Genomic DNA, 15,732 nt, shown 5'->3' with positions numbered 1-15,732 from the left:
TTGTTCCTTTTTTTTCTTTTTTTTTTTCCCCTTTTTCTCTATTTTCTTTTTTTCTTTTTTCTTTTTTTCTTTTTTTTCCCTTTTTTTCTTTCTTTTCTTTCTTTTTCTCTTTTTCTTTTTCCTTTTTTTTCCCTTTTTTTTCCTTTTTTTCTCCTTTTTTTCCCCCTTTTTTTTTCCTTTTTTCCCCTTTTTTTCTCCTTTTTTTCCCTTTTTTTCCCTTTTTTTTTTTCCCTCCTCTGCTGTGTGTGGGAGAAACCTAAGAAGAGAAAAAAAAACAAACAGATTTTTATTTTTTAAAAATGTGATTAACCTAAAATTATCCCCAGGGAAAAAAAAAAAAAAAAAAAAAAAAAAAAAAAAAAAAAAATCTTTGAGTGAGAAACTTAAAAATAAAATAAAACCCCACACGTGGGTGGAAAATTTTCACTCAGGGCTCCAAAATCTTTCAACAGCCCAACCCAGGCAGATGCTGCCAAAAATGCCACAGAAAATGGAAAAATGCCAATTTTTTTTTTATTTTTTTGGGGAAAGTTGCCGAGGCTCCCGGGGGAGAAAAATCCCAATTTGGGGTTTGGGAGGGGATTTTAGGGGAAAAGGGGGATGGGGTTGGGTGGTTCTGGTTGGGTTTTGTCCGTCCCTGGGATGGATTTGGGATTCTGTTCATCCTTAGGATGGATTTGGGATGGTTTGGGGGTGGATTTAGGGTGGTTCTGTCCCTGGGGTGGTTCTGTCCCAAATCCATGGATTTGGGGTAGTTCTTTTCATCCCTGGGATGGATTTAGGGGGTTCTGGAATGGGTTTGGGGTGGTTCTGGGATGGATTTGGGGTGTTCTTTTCATCCTTGGGATGGATTTGGGGTGTTCTGGGCCATCCCTGGGATGGATTTGGGGTGTTCTGTCCATCCCTTGGGGTTTTGGGCCATCCCTGGATGGATTTGGGGATTCTGTCCATCCCTGGATGGATTTGGGGGGTTCTGTCCATCCCTGGGATGGATTTGGGGTGTTCTGTCCATCACTGGGATGGATTTGGGGATTCTGTTCATCCTTAGGAGGGATTTGGAGTAGTTTTGGGGTGGATTTGAGATGGTTCTGGGATGGATTTGGGGTGTTCTGTCCATCCCTGGGGGTTCTGGGATGGATATAGGGGGTTCTGTCCATCCCTGGGATGGATTTGGGGAGTTCTGTCCATCCTTGGGGGTTCTGTCCATCCCTTGGATGGATTTAGGAGGTCCTGTTCATCCTTAGGATGGATTTGAGGTGGTTTTGGGGTGGATTTGAGGGGTTCTGGGATGGATTTTGGAGGTTCTGTCTGTGGGATGGATTTAGGGTGGTTCTGTCCATTCCTGGGATGGATTTGGGGAGTTCTGTCCATCCCCGGGGGTTCTGTCCATCCCTGGGGGTTCTGTTCACCCGTGGGGTGGATTTGATGTGATTTTGTCCCTGGGATGGATTTGAGGTGTTCTGTCCATCCCTGGGGTTCTGTCCATCCCTGGGATGGATTTGGGGAGTTCTGTCCATCTCTGAGGTGGATTTGGGGAGTTCTGTCCATCCCTGGGATGGATTTGGGATGTTCTGTCGTCCCTGGGATGGATTTGTGGTGGTTCTGTCCATCCCTGGGTGTGGATTGATGCCGAGGATGTTCCCGGTGCTGATTTTGGGTATCAGTTGATGCCAGAGCTTTTCCCGGTGCTGATTTTGGGTGTTGGGCAATGCCCAAGGAGTCCTCATCACTGATTTTGGGTGTCAGTTGGTGCCAGAGGTGTCGGAAAAGACCTGGGGTGAATTCCCAGCCCTGCCCTGGCTCTTCCTGGGGCAGATTTTGGGTATCTATTGATGCCGGGGATGTTCCTGGCACTAATTTTGGTTATCAGTCGGTGCCTGAGGTGTCGGAAAAGACTCGAGGTGAATTCCCAGCCCTGCCCCTGGGTCTCCCATTGCTGATTTTGGGTATCAATCAATGCCAGAGGAGTTCCCAGCACTGATTTTGGGTGTTGGGCAATGCCCAAGATGTTCCCGGGGCAGATTTTGGGTATCAATTGATGCTGGGAATGTTCCCATTGCTGATTTTGGGTATCAGTTGGTGCCTGAGGTGTCCAAAAACACCCGTGGAGAATTCCCAGCCCTGCCCCAGCCCTTCCAGGGGCAGATTTTGGGTGTCAGTCAATGCTGGAGCTTTTTCCGGCGCTGATTTTGGGTGTTGGGCAATGCCCGAGGTGCTCCCATCGCTGATTTTGGGTATCTATTGATGCCGGGGATGTTCCTGGCACTGATTTTGGTTATCAGTCGGTGCCTGAGGTGTCGGAAAACACCCGAGGTGAATTCCCAGCCCTGCCCCTGACTCTTCCTGGTGCTGATTTTGGGTGTTGATCAATGCCTGAGGTGCTCCCATCACTAATTTTGGATGTGGATCGATGCTGGAGATGCTCTCAAAGACCCGGGGAGAATTCCCAGCCCTGCCCCGGCTCTTCCCGGGGCAGATTTTTGGTGCGGATCAATGCTGGAGGATGTTCCCATTGCTAATTTTGGGTATCGATCAATGCCCGAGGTGTTCCCATCGCTGATTTTGGTTATCAATCGGTGCCTCAGGTGTCCAAAAACACCCATGGAGAATTCCCAGCCCTGTCCCATCTCTCCCCAGCCCCTCCTGCCGTCCCCCCACGGTTGATGTGTTGATGCTGATGAATCTCGATGGCACCAGGGCACAGCCGCTCTCTCCATGGCAACGGGCACCTCGCTCAGGCGGAATTAATGCCCTTTTTGGCACAGGAAAAAACCCAAAATTTCCTTTTTTATCCCTTGGACATGGGGGTGAAGCGTCTCAGCTCATCCCTGTTTGTATTCCCAGATTTCTGTGTTTTTTTCCAGCGTTTTACCAGTTGATTTTTAATCTCTGGGGTTTGTCATGGGCAGGGAATTCCTAAATCCAGGTTTTTCCTGGGGGTTTTCACTCTCCATCCCATCCCTGTGAAGGGATTTGTGGCTGGGCCTGGTGGTGTCATTCTTTGGGATCTTTTTTCCCCCTTTTTCTCCCTTTTCTCCTCTTTTTTTCCCTGTGTTTTTTTTTTCCTTTTTTTTTTCCCCTCTTTTCCCTCCCCTTTTGTTCCCATCTTTCCCCCTCATCTCTTTTTTCCCACCTTTTTTTTTTTCACCTTTTTTCTAGTTTTTTTTCCCCACTCCTTTCCTTTCCTTTCCTTTCCTTTCTTTCCTTTCCTTTCCTTTCCTTTCCTTTCCTTTCCTTTCCTTTCCTTTCCTTTCCTTTCCTTTCCTTTCCTTTCCTTTCCTTTCCTTTCCTTTCCTTTCCTTTCCTTTCCTTTCCTTTCCTTTCCTTTTCCTTTCCTTTCCTTTCCTTTCCTTTCCTTTCCCCCATCCCTTCCTCCCCCTTTTTTCCCCTTTTCCCCTTCCTTTCCTCCCCCTTTTCCCCCCTTTTCACCTTTTCTCACCTTTCTCCCCCTTTTTTCTCCTTTTTCCCCTTTTTTCCCCTTTCTTCCCCCCTTTTTCCCCTTTTTCTCCCTCTTTTTCCCCTTTTTCCCCCTTTTCCCCTTTTCCCCCCTTTTTTCCCCCTTTTTCCCCCCTTTTTTCCCCCTTTCCCCCTTTTTCCCCCCTTTTCCCCCTTTTCACCTTTTTTCCCCCCTTTTCCCCCTTTTTTTCCCCCTTTTTCCCCCTTTCCCCCTGTTTTTCCTCCTCCTTTTCCTTCCCCCTTTCCTCCCTTTTTTCCCCAATTTTTCCCCTTTTTCCCCCCTTTTCCCCACCCCAATTCCACCCTCCCCACCCCATTTCCAGCCGCTCTGGACATCTGCAGGCACCGTTGGAAGGAGGGAGGTGGGGCTGGAGCCATCTGCCCCCTTGGCACAGCACTAATTAACGAAGTTCTGCTAATTAGGGGCTGCCCGAGGCAGGGACAGGGTTTGGGGCTGGGTTTGGGGAGTTTTTGATCCTGCAGAGAGCCTGGATGGGCTCCAGAGGTTCCTGTCCTTGTCACCTCCTGTCCTTGAGGGTGGAGCTGTGCCAGGAGAGGTTTGGGATGGATTTTAGGGAGAAGTTCTTCCCCTGGGGGTGCCCAGACTCCCCAGGAAATGCTCCAAGAGCTCCAGGCGGGTTTGGGATGGATTTTAGGGAGAAGTTCTTCCCCCAAACTCCCCAGGGGATGTTCCAAATGCTCCCCAAGAGCTCCAGGAGGGTTTGAGTGACTCTCCCAGGGATGCACAGGACCATTCGTTAACCTCGTGTTCTGCCCTGTGGTCACCTGTGTGGACAGTGTGGTCACCTGTCTGGGCCCTGTGGTCACACCTGTGTGGACAGTGTGGTCACTTGTGAGGGCCCTGTGGTCACCTGGAGCCCTGTGGCCACACCTGTGTGGGAAGTGGGGTCACCTGGACAGTGTGGTCACTTGGGGCCCTGTGGTCACCTGTGTGTCCCTGTGGTCACCACGTCTCCTGTGTCCCAATGTCCCCCTATGTCCCCATGTCCCCTGAATGTCCCCTATGCCCACAGACTGTCCCTGTGCCCCTGTGTCCCCATGTGTCTCCATGTCCCCTGAATGTCCCCTTTACCCAGGGCTGTTCCTGTGCCTCTGTGTCCCCATAACCCTGAATGTCCCCATACCCCCATGTGTCTCAATACTCCCCAATGTCCCCATGTCCCCTGAACGTCCCCTTTACCCAGAGCTGTCCCTGTGCCCACAGGCTGTCCCTGTGTCCCCATACCCCCATGTGTCCCCATACCCCTATGTGTCTCCATGTCCCCTGTGTGTCCCCATGGCTCCTGTATCCCAATACCCCCCAATGTCCCTGTGTCCCCTGAATGTCCCCTTTGCCCAGAGCTGTCCCTGTGCCCACAGGCTGTCCCTGTGCCCCTGTGTCCCCATGGCCCCCATGTGTCCCCATACCCCCGGATGTCCCCATACCCCCCAATGTCCCCATGTCCCCTGAAGGTCCCCTTTTCCCTGTGTCCCCCCAGGCTGCCGGGGATGCTGTGCGGGTTCGGGGCCGTGTGTGAGCGCAGCCCCTCGGAGCCGGGCCAGGGGCTGTGCGTGTGCAGGAAGGGTCCCTGTCCCCCCGTGTGTCCCCTATGGTCACCTGTGTGTCCCTGTGCTTTGTGTCCCTATGGTCACCTGTGTGTCCCCTGTGCCCACTGGATGTCTCTGTGTTTAACCATGTGTGTGCCAACCCATGTGTCCCCCTGCTCCTCATATGTCCCTATGGTCGCCTGTGTGTCCCAATACCCCCGTGTGTCCCCATGGCCCCAGTGTCCCAATACCCCCCAATGTCCCTGTGTCCCCTGAATGTCCCCTTTACCCAGATCTGTCCCTGTGCCTACAGGCTGTCCCTGTGCCCCTGTGTCCCCATGGCCCCCATGTGTCCCCATACCCCCCAATGTCTCCGTGTCCCCTGAATGTCCCCTTTACCCAGATCTGTCCCTGTGCCCACAGGCTGTCCCTGTGCCCCTGTGTCCCCATGGCCCCATGTGTCCCCATACCCCCGGATGTCCCCATACCCCCCAATGTCCCCATGTCCCCTGAAGGTCCCCTTTTCCCTGTGTCCCCCCAGGCTGCCGGGGGATGCTGTGTGGGTTCGGGGCCGTGTGTGAGCGCAGCCCCTCGGAGCCGGGCCAGGGGCTGTGTGTGTGCAGGAAGGGTCCCTGTCCCCCGTGTGTCCCCTATGGTCACCTGTGTGTCCCCATGTCCCCTGCATGTCCCTGTGCCCACTGGATGTCCCTATGGTTAACTGTGTGTGTGCCAACTCATGTGTCCCCCTGCTCCTCATATGTCCCTATGGTCGCCTGTGTGTCCCAATACCCCCATGGTCCCCATGGCCCCCATGTGTCCCCATACCCCCCAATGTCTCCGTGTCCCCTGAATGTCCCCTTTACCCAGAGCTGACCCTGTGCCCACAGGCTGTCCCTGTGCCCCTGTGTCCCCATGGCCCCAGTGTCCCAATGCCCGCCCATGTCCTTGTCCTCCTGTGTGTCCCCGTGCCCCCTGTGTGTCCCCATGGCTCCTGTGTCCCAATACCCCCCTATGTCCCCATGTCCCCTGAACGTCCCCTTTACCCAGAGCTGTCCCTGTGTCCCCATACCCCCATGTGTCTCCATACCCCTGTATGTCCCCATATGCCCCAATGCCCCCATACCTCCCAATGTCCCCACGTCCCCTGAAGGTCCCCTTTTCCCTGTGTCCCCCCAGGCTGCCGGGGGATGCTGTGCGGGTTCGGGGCCGTGTGTGAGCGCAGCCCCTCGGAGCCGGGCCAGGGGCTGTGTGTGTGCAGGAAGGGTCCCTGTCCCCCCATGTGTCCCCTATGGTCACCTGTGTGTCCCTGTGCTTTGTGTCCCTATGGTCACCTGTGTGTCCCTGTGCCCACTGGATGTCTCTGTGTTTAACCATGTGTGTGCCAACCCATGTGTCCCCCTGCTCCTCATATGTCCCTATGGTCGCCTGTGTGTCCCAATACCCCCGTGTGTCCCCATGGCCCCAGTGTCCCAATACCCCCCAATGTCCCTGTGTCCCCTGAACGTCCCCTTTACCCAGATCTGTCCCTGTGCCCACAGGCTGTCCCTGTGTCCCCATACCCCCATGTGTCCCCATACCCCCCAATGTCCCATGTCCCCTGAACGTCCCCTTTGCCCAGAGCTGTCCCTGTGCCCACAGGCTGTCCCTGTGTCCCCATACCCCCATGTGTCCCCATACCCCTATGTGTCTCCATGTCCCCTGTGTGTCCCTATGGCTCCTGTATCCCAATGCCCCCCAATGTCCCTGTGTCCCCTGAATGTCCCCTTTGCCCAGAGCTGTCCCTGTGCCCACAGGCTGTCCCTGTGCCCCTGTGTCCCCATGGCCCCATGTGTCCCCATACCCCCCGATGTCCCCATACCCCCCAATGTCCCCATGTCCCCTGAAGGTCCCCTTTTCCCTGTGTCCCCCCAGGCTGCCGGGGGATGCTGTGCGGGTTCGGGGCCGTGTGCGAGCGCAGCCCCTCGGAGCCGGGCCAGGGGCTGTGTGTGTGCAAGAAGGGTCCCTGTCCCCCCGTGGTGGCCCCGGTGTGCGGCTCCGACCACTCCACCTACAGCAACGAGTGCGAGCTGGACCGAGCCCAGTGCAACCAGCAGAGGAGGATCAAGGTGGTCAGCAAGGGACCCTGCGGTGAGTGACAGCGGTGACAGTGTCCCCAAGGGGGGGACAGGGAGGGGATGGATGGGGTGGGGACATTGAGGGGGTGAGGGGTGTTGGGGATGGGGTTGGGGGTCAGGGGAGTGGGATGAGGGGGAGTGGTGGGGGAAAATGGTGGAGAAATGATGGGAAAATGATGGGGAAATTATGGGAAAAGAGTGGGGAAATGATGGGAAAAGAGCAGGGAAATTATGGGAAAAGGGTACAGAAATGATGGGGAAATGGTGGAGAAATGGTGGAGAAATGATGGGAAAAGGGTGGGGAAATGATGGGAAAATGATGGAGAAATGGTGGAGAAGTGATGAAGATATTATGGGAAAACAGTGGGAAAATTATGGAAAAGTTATATATGTAATATTATATTACATATATATTATATTTATATACATATACATACATATATATGTGTGTTATATAATGTATAATATAATATGTATAATATATATTATATAGTATGTATTATATATATTATACATTACTTATTACATATTACATATTATATATTATATATTATATATTATATATTATATATTATATATTATATATTATATATTATACATTAGGGTTATTCCATCCTGTGCCACACCCTCACCTGTGTCCCCTCCCCTGTCCCTCACGTTCCAAGGAATTCACTGAAGCTGATGAAAAATCATCCATTGGTGCAGGATTGGGGTGTTTTGAGGGATGGATTTGGGGAATATTAGGGGATTTTTCCCCAATATTATATTACATATATTATATATATGTAATATAATATATATATAAATATAATATAATATAATATAATATAATATAATATAATATAATATAATATAATATATATTATATTATATTATATTATATTATATTTATATAGATAATTATATATATTGTACAATATATTATATATTATATATTATATATTATGTATTATATATCATATATCATATATTATATATTATATATCATATATTATGTATTAGGGTTATTCCACCCATGTCCCCTCCCCTGTCCCCCAGGCTCTGAGGATCCCCAAGATTGATGAAACTGAGACTGATGAAAAATTATTCATTGCTGCAGGATTGGGGTGTTTTGAGTGATGGATTTGGGGAATATCAGGGGATTTTTCCCCAATATTATATTACATATATTATATATATAATCTATTATATATCTATTATAAATCTATTATATATATTACATTATATTATATTATATTATATTATATTATATTATATTATGTTATGTTATGTTATATTATGTTATGTTATATTATATTTATTATATTACATTATATTATATTATATTATATTATATATATAATATATAATATATATAATATAATATATATATATAATATATATAATATATATATAATTATATATATTGTACAATATATTATATATTATATATTAGGATTATTCCACCCCTGTCCCCCAGGCTCCAAGGACCCCTGTGCCGAGGTCACCTGCAGCTTTGGCAGCACCTGTGTCCCCTCCCCTCCCCTGTCCCTCAGGCTGAAACTGATGAAAAATCATCCATTACTGCAGGATTGGGATGTTTGGAGGGATGGATTTTGGGAATATGAGGAAATTTTGGAGTTATTCCTTTAGGGGAACAGGAGCACATCCTGCACCAGGCTCTCACCTGTGTCCCCTCCTGTGTTCCTCAGGCTGAAGCTGATGAGAAATTATCCTCTGCCATAGGACTGGGGTGTTTTGAGGGGAATATCAGGGGGTTGTTCCTCAATATAATATATAATATGTAATATGTAATATGTAATATATCATATATCATATAAAATATAAAATATAAAATATAAAATATAAAATATAAAATATATGGTACATAATATAACATATAATATATATTATATAATATATAGTATGTAATATATAATACATAATATATAATATATAATATATAATATATAATATATAATATATTCTTTAATATTCATTATTTATCTTTATTATAATATATAATATTTTATATATAGATATTATATTATATTATATTATATTATATTATATTATATTATATTATATTATATTATACTATATTATATTATTTATATAATTATATATAGTATATTGGAACTATTCCACCCTGTACCACGCCCTCACCCCTGTCCCCCCCTGTCCCCCAGGCTCCAAGGACCCCTGTGCCGAGGTCACCTGCAGCTTTGGCAGCACCTGTGTCCCCTCCGAGGACGGTCAGGGCGCGCGCTGCGCCTGCCCCGCGTCCTGCGCCGGCCCCGACAGCCCCGTGTGCGGCAGCGACGGCCGCCAGCACCGCAGCCTCTGCCACCTGCTCCGCCACGCCTGCGACATGCAGGAGAACGTCAGCAAGAAATTCGACGGGCCCTGTGGTGAGCAGGAGGGAGAGGGAGGGAAAGAGGGGTCAAGAAGTTGGTGACGACTCTGAAAGGTCACTTTAGGCAGGAAAAGATCAGGTTTGGGTAATGAAAGATCATTTTGGGCAATAAAAGATCACTCTGGGTAGGAAAGGGTCAGGTTTGGGCAGTAAAGGATCAAGTTTGGGCAATAAAAGGTCATTTCGGGCAGTAAAAGATCACTTTGGGTAGGAAAAGGTCAGTATTTGGTAATAAAAGGTCACTGGGCAATAAAAGGTCAGGTTTGGGCAATAAAAGGTCATTTTGGGCAGTAAAAGGTCAGGTTGGGGTAATAAAAGGTCAGGTTTGGGCAGTAAAAGGTCACTGGGCAAGAAAAGGTCATTTTGGGCAGTAAAAGGTCACTCTGAGCAGGCAAAGGTCAGGTTTGGGCAAAAAAAGGGTCAGGTTTGGGCAGGGCACCACCGCAGCCTCTGCCACCTGCTCCGCCACGCCTGCGACACACAGGAGAACCTCAGCAAGAAATTCGACGGGCCCTGTGGTGAGCAGGAGGGAGAGGGGAAGAGTTTTGGTCAGGAAAAGGTCAGGTTTGGGCAGGAAAGGGTTAATTTTGGGTAGAAAAGGGGTGATTTGGGTAGAAAAGGGGTGATTTAGGGTCAGATTTGGGCAGGAAAAGGTCACTTTGGGCAATAGAAGGTCAGGTTTGGGTAGTAAAAGATCACTCTGGGCAGTAAAAGGTCACTCTGGACAATAAAAGGATATTTTGGGTAGTAAAAGGTCACTCTGGGCAGGAAAAGGTCAGGTTTGGGCAGGGCACCACCGCAGCCTCTGCCACCTGCTCCGCCACGCCTGTGACACGCAGGAGAACATCAGCAAGAAGTTCGACGGGCCCTGTGGTGAGCAGGAGGGAGAGGGGAATGGTATGGGGGTGCTTTGGTCAGGAAAAGGTCAGGTTTGGGTAATAAAAGGTCATTTTGGGCAGTAAAGTGGTGATTTGGGCTGAAGAAGGTCAGGTTTGGGCAATAAAAGGTCGGTTTGGGCAATAAAAGGTCACTTTGGGCAATAAAAGGTCATTTGGGGCAGGAAAAAGTCACTGGGCAATAAAAGGTCAGGTTTGGGTAATAAAAGGTCACTTTGGGCAGGAAAAGGTCACTCTGGGCAATAAAAGGTCACTCTGGGCAAGAAAAGGGTCAAGTTTGGGTAATAAAAGGTCACTGGGCTGTACAAGGTCACTCTGGGCAGTAAAAGGTCAGGTTTGGGCAGGAAAAGTCACTGAGCAATAAAAGGTCAGGTTTGGGCAGTAAAAGGTCAGGTTTGGGCAGTAAAAGGTCAGGTTTGGGCAGGAAAAGTCACTGAGCAATAAAAGGTCAGGTTTGGGCAATAAAAGGTCAGGTTTGGGCAGTAAAAGGTCACTCTGGGCAATAAAAGGTCACTCTGGGCAGAAAAGGGGTGATTTGGGCAGGAAAAGGTCAGGTTTGGGCAGGGCACCACCGCAGCCTCTGCCACCTGCTCCGCCACGCCTGCGACACGCAGGAGAACGTCAGCAAGAAATTCGACGGGCCCTGTGGTGAGCAGGAGGGAGAGGGGAACAGTCTGGGCGTGAAGGGGTTAAAAATGGGGGAAGGAAAGGTGGGAGAGGGGTTGGGGTGGAGGTTTGGGGCATGAAAAGGTCACGATTGGGCAGTAAAAGGTCATTTTGGGTAGTAAAAGGTCACTGGGCAGGAAAAGATCAGGTTTTGGGCAGGAAAAGATCAGGTTTGGGCAATAAAAGGTCACTGGGCAGTACAAGGTCACTCTGGGCAGTAACAGGTCAGGTTTGGATAGGAAAAGGTCAAGTTTGGGCAATAAAAGGTAATTTTGGGCAGTAAAAGGTCACTCTGGGCAGCCAAAGGTCACAGTGGGTGCCAGGCAGAGCTTCCCTCCTTCCCTCCCTCCCTCCCTGGGCTGTTTGTGCTGGACCCCCCGACCTCAAGAGATCCCAACACCTGAGACCCTCCTCTGGCCCTGCTGCTCCCCTGGGCAGCTGTCCAGGGAGATCCTGGAGTTAAAATATCCTGGGATTAGTTTACCAAACAGACCCTGGGATTGGAGCATCCCAAACAACTGCTGGAATTAAAATATCCTGGAATCAAAGCATCCCAAACAGATCCTGGGTTTAAAATATCCTGGGATTGGGGCTTCCCAAAGAGACCCTGGGGTTAAAATATCCTGGGATTGGAGATTTCCAAACAGCTCCTGGAATTAAAATATCTTGGAATTAAAGCATCCCAAAAACTCCTGGAATTAAAGCTTCCCAAAGAGCTCCTGGAATTAAAATATCCTGGAATTAAAGCATCCCAAAAACTCCTGGAATTAAAGCTTCCCAAAGAGCTCCTGGAATTAAAATATCCTGGAATTAAAGCTTCTCAAACAGATCCTGGAACTAGAACATCCCAAAGAGATCCTGGAATTAAAATATCCTGGAATTAAAGCATCCCAAACAGATCCTGGAATCAGAACTTCCCAAAGAACTCAAGGAATTAAAATATCCTGGAATTAAAGCTTCCCAAAAATATCCTGGAATTAAAAATATCCTGGAATGGAGCATCTCAAAGAGCTCATGGAATTAAAATATCCTGGAATTAAAGTTCCTCAAAAAGATCCTGGAATTAAAATATCCCAAACAGATCCTGGAATCAGAGCTTCCCAAAGAACTCATGGAATTAAAATATCCTGGAATTAAAGCTTCCCAAAAAGATCCTGGAATTAAAATATCCTGGAATTAAAGCTTCCCAAACAGATCCTGGAATCAGAGCTTCCCAAAGAACTCATGGAATTAAAATATCCTGGAATTAAAGCAGATCCTGGAATTAAAATATCCTGGAATTAAAGCAGATCCTGGAATTAAAATATCCTGGAATTAAAGCTTCTCAAGCAGCTCCTGGAACTGGAGCATCCCAAAGAACTCCTGGAATTAAAATATTCTGGAATTAAAGTTTCCCAAGCAGATCCTGGAATTAAAATATCCTGGAATGGAGCATCTCAAACAGCTCATGGAATTAAAACATCCTGGAATTAAAGTTTCTCAAAAAGATCCTGGAATTAAAATATCCCAAACAGCTGGTGGAAAAATCATCCCTTGCTGCAGGATTGGGGTGTTTGGAGGGATGGATTTGGGGGAATATCAGGAGATTATTCCCCAATATTATATAAATATAAATATAAATATAAATATAAATATAAATATAAATATAAATGTAAATATAAATATAAATATCATTATATACTTATTATATTATATATATAAAATATCTAATATAAAATATTATACACAATATATTTTATTCCCCAATATTATATAATTTTATATAGAATTTTAGATATACTATACATATTCTATAAAAATAATATATGAAATATTATATATAATATATTATATATAAAATATTATATATTAGGATTATTCCATCCCATGCCAGGGATGGTTTTATTTTGATTAAAAAACTCAGAAATTTAGGATCCTTCCTGCAGGGCTATAAGTTGATGATCTCTCCCCTCATAATTTTTGGGTTTTGGTCAGCCTAGAAGTCAAAAAATAAAAAATACAAACAGTGTTCTTACCACTTACATCATGTCACAATTAGGAGGTTCACTAATAATTTTTTTAAATCCCATAATTTTAAATATAATAAAATAAAATAAAATAAAATATATAATTAATATAATATAATATAATATAATATAATATAATATAATATAATATGATATATAGTATAATATAATATAATATAATATAATATAATATATAGTAAATATAATAAAATAAAATAAAATATATAATTAATATATTATAAATATATATAATTAATATATTATAAATATATATAATTAATATATTATAAAATTATATTTATATATAATTATTATATATATTTCATATAATTGACATTAATATATAATATTTTTATATTAATATTGATATATATCATATATTATATATGATTAATATATTATAAAATATATAATTAATATAATATAATATAGATATAATATAATATAATATAATATTGTATAATATGATATAATGTAATATAATATTATATAATATAATATATAATAAATATAATATAATATAATTAATATAATATAATATGATATATAATTAATATAATATAACATAGTATAATATAATAATATAATATAATATAATATAATATAAATAATTTTAAATCCCATAATCCCATAAACAGTCCAATTACACACACACACTATTTATCCCAATATTCACCAAAAATCAACTTCATAATACATATTTATAACAATAAATTTTCTTTTCCCTTCCCCAGACCCGTGTAAAAACATCCCGAGCGACCCGAGCCGCGTGTGCCGGGTGAACCCGCGGACGCGGCGCCCGGAGCTGCTGCCCCGGCCCGAGGATTGTCCCCCGGGAGGGGACCCCGTGTGCGGGGACGACGGCGTCACCTACGGCAGCGAGTGCGCCATGGCCAGGGCCGCCGCCATCCGCGGGATGGACATCCAGAAGGTTCGCTCGGGGCAGTGTCTGCAGCAGGGTGAGTGTATTAATAGGTGATTTGGTTGAGGTTTTGTTTGGTTGGTTTGGTTTTGGGGATTTTGGTGAGGTTTTTTGGGAGGTTTTTGTGTTGGGATGATGTTGTCGCCTACGGCAGCGAGTGCGCCATGGGCAGGGCCGCGGCCATCCGCAGGATGGACATACAGAAGGTTCGCTCAGGGCAGTGTCTGCAGCAGGGTGAGTGTATTAATAGGTGATTTGGTTGAGGTTTTGTTGGTTTGGTTTGATTTTGGGTTTTTGGGGGGTTATTTGTGGGGACGACGGCGTCACCTACGGCAGCGAGTGCACCATGGCCAGGGCCGCGGCCATCCGCGGGATGGACATACAGAAGGTTCGCTCGGGGCAGTGTCTGCAGCAGGGTGAGTGCAGACATGGGTTATGTTTTATGCCTTGGTTGTGTTTTTGGTTGATTGGTTTGGTTTTGGGGTTTTTGGGGTGTTATTTGTGGGGACGACGGCGTCACCTACGGCAGCGAGTGCGCCATGGGCAGGGCCGCGGCCATCCGCGGGATGGACATCCAGAAGGTTCGCTCGGGGCAGTGTCTGCAGCAGGGTGAGTGTGTCAATGGGTGATTTGGTTGAGGTTTTGTTGGTTTGGTTTGATTTTGGGGTTTTTGGGGGGTCTTTGGGGGTTTTTTTGTGGGGAACGGCAGCGAGTGCGCCATGGCCAGGGCCGCAGCCATCTGCGGGATGGACATACAGAAGGTTTGCTCGGGGCAGTGTCTGCAGCAGGGTGAGTGTGTCAATAGGTTCCTTGAGGTTGTTTGGGGTTTGTTTAGGGTTTTTTGGGGGGTTTTGGGGTGTTATTTGTGGGGACGACGGCGTCACCTACGGCAGCGAGTGCGCCATGGGCAGGGCCGCGGCCATCCGCGGGATGGACATCCAGAAGGTTCGCTCGGGGCAGTGTCTGCAGCAGGGTGAGTGTATTAATAGGTGATTTGGTTGAGGTTTTGTTGGTTTGGTTTTGGGGTTTTTGGGGAAGTTTTTTTGGGTTTTTTTGTGGGGACGATGGTGTCACCTACGACATCTGCGGGATGGACATCCAGAAGGTTTGGAGACCCAGGGCCATCCATGGGATGGACACCCAAAAGATTTGGTCGGGGCAGTGTCTGCAGCAGAGTGAGTGCAGCGATGGGTTTCTTGTTTGTGTGGTTTTTCGTATGTTTGAACCACTGCAGGTCTACTTGGTTAAAATCAGGTTTTTTTTCCCCTTTTTCAGACCAATGCAAGGAGGAATGCAAATTCAACACGGTGTGTCTGAACCACTGCGGGGCCTCTTGGTTAAAATAAATTTTTTTTTCCCCTTTTTCAGACAAACATAAATTCAACACATTTTTTTTCCTTTTTTCAGACCAGTGCAAGGAGGAATGCAAATTCAATGCAGCTGCGGAGCCACCCATTGTTCCTGTGACCAGATCACCTGCGACAGATCATCCCAGAATTAAAATCAATTTTTTTTTTCCGTTTTCAGACCAATGCAAGGAGGAATGCAAGTTCAACGCGGTGTGTATGAACCGCCGAGGGGCCACTTGGTTAAAATCAAATTTTTTTTCCCTTTTTTTGCAGACAAATGTAAATTCAACGCTGTGTATTTGAACTGCCATGGGGCCTCCCAGTTAAAACCAAAACCTTTTTCTCATTTTTTTTCAGACCAATGCAAGGAGGAATGCAAA

General features: G+C 46.1%; 1 protein-coding gene across 1 annotated transcript in view; it reads left to right on the top strand.

Moving 5' to 3' along the window:
• AGRN (agrin) overlaps window positions 1-15,732 on the top strand; it is a 156,386-nt gene that overhangs the window by 67,712 nt on the left and 72,942 nt on the right. Inside the window, exons 6-9 of the mRNA XM_083876993.1 lie at window positions 6,916-7,131; window positions 9,287-9,508; window positions 13,816-14,040; window positions 15,531-15,583. Of these exons, the coding sequence (XP_083733119.1) occupies window positions 6,916-7,131; window positions 9,287-9,508; window positions 13,816-14,040; window positions 15,531-15,583 (716 nt within the window). The remainder of the gene's footprint in view (window positions 1-6,915; window positions 7,132-9,286; window positions 9,509-13,815; window positions 14,041-15,530; window positions 15,584-15,732) is intronic.

The sequence above is a fragment of the Zosterops lateralis genome (genome assembly GCF_965231275.1).
Source record: "Zosterops lateralis genome assembly, chromosome: 22".
NCBI classification, from domain to species: domain Eukaryota; kingdom Metazoa; phylum Chordata; class Aves; order Passeriformes; family Zosteropidae; genus Zosterops; species Zosterops lateralis.
This window is presented reverse-complemented; position numbering and strand designations above follow the sequence as displayed.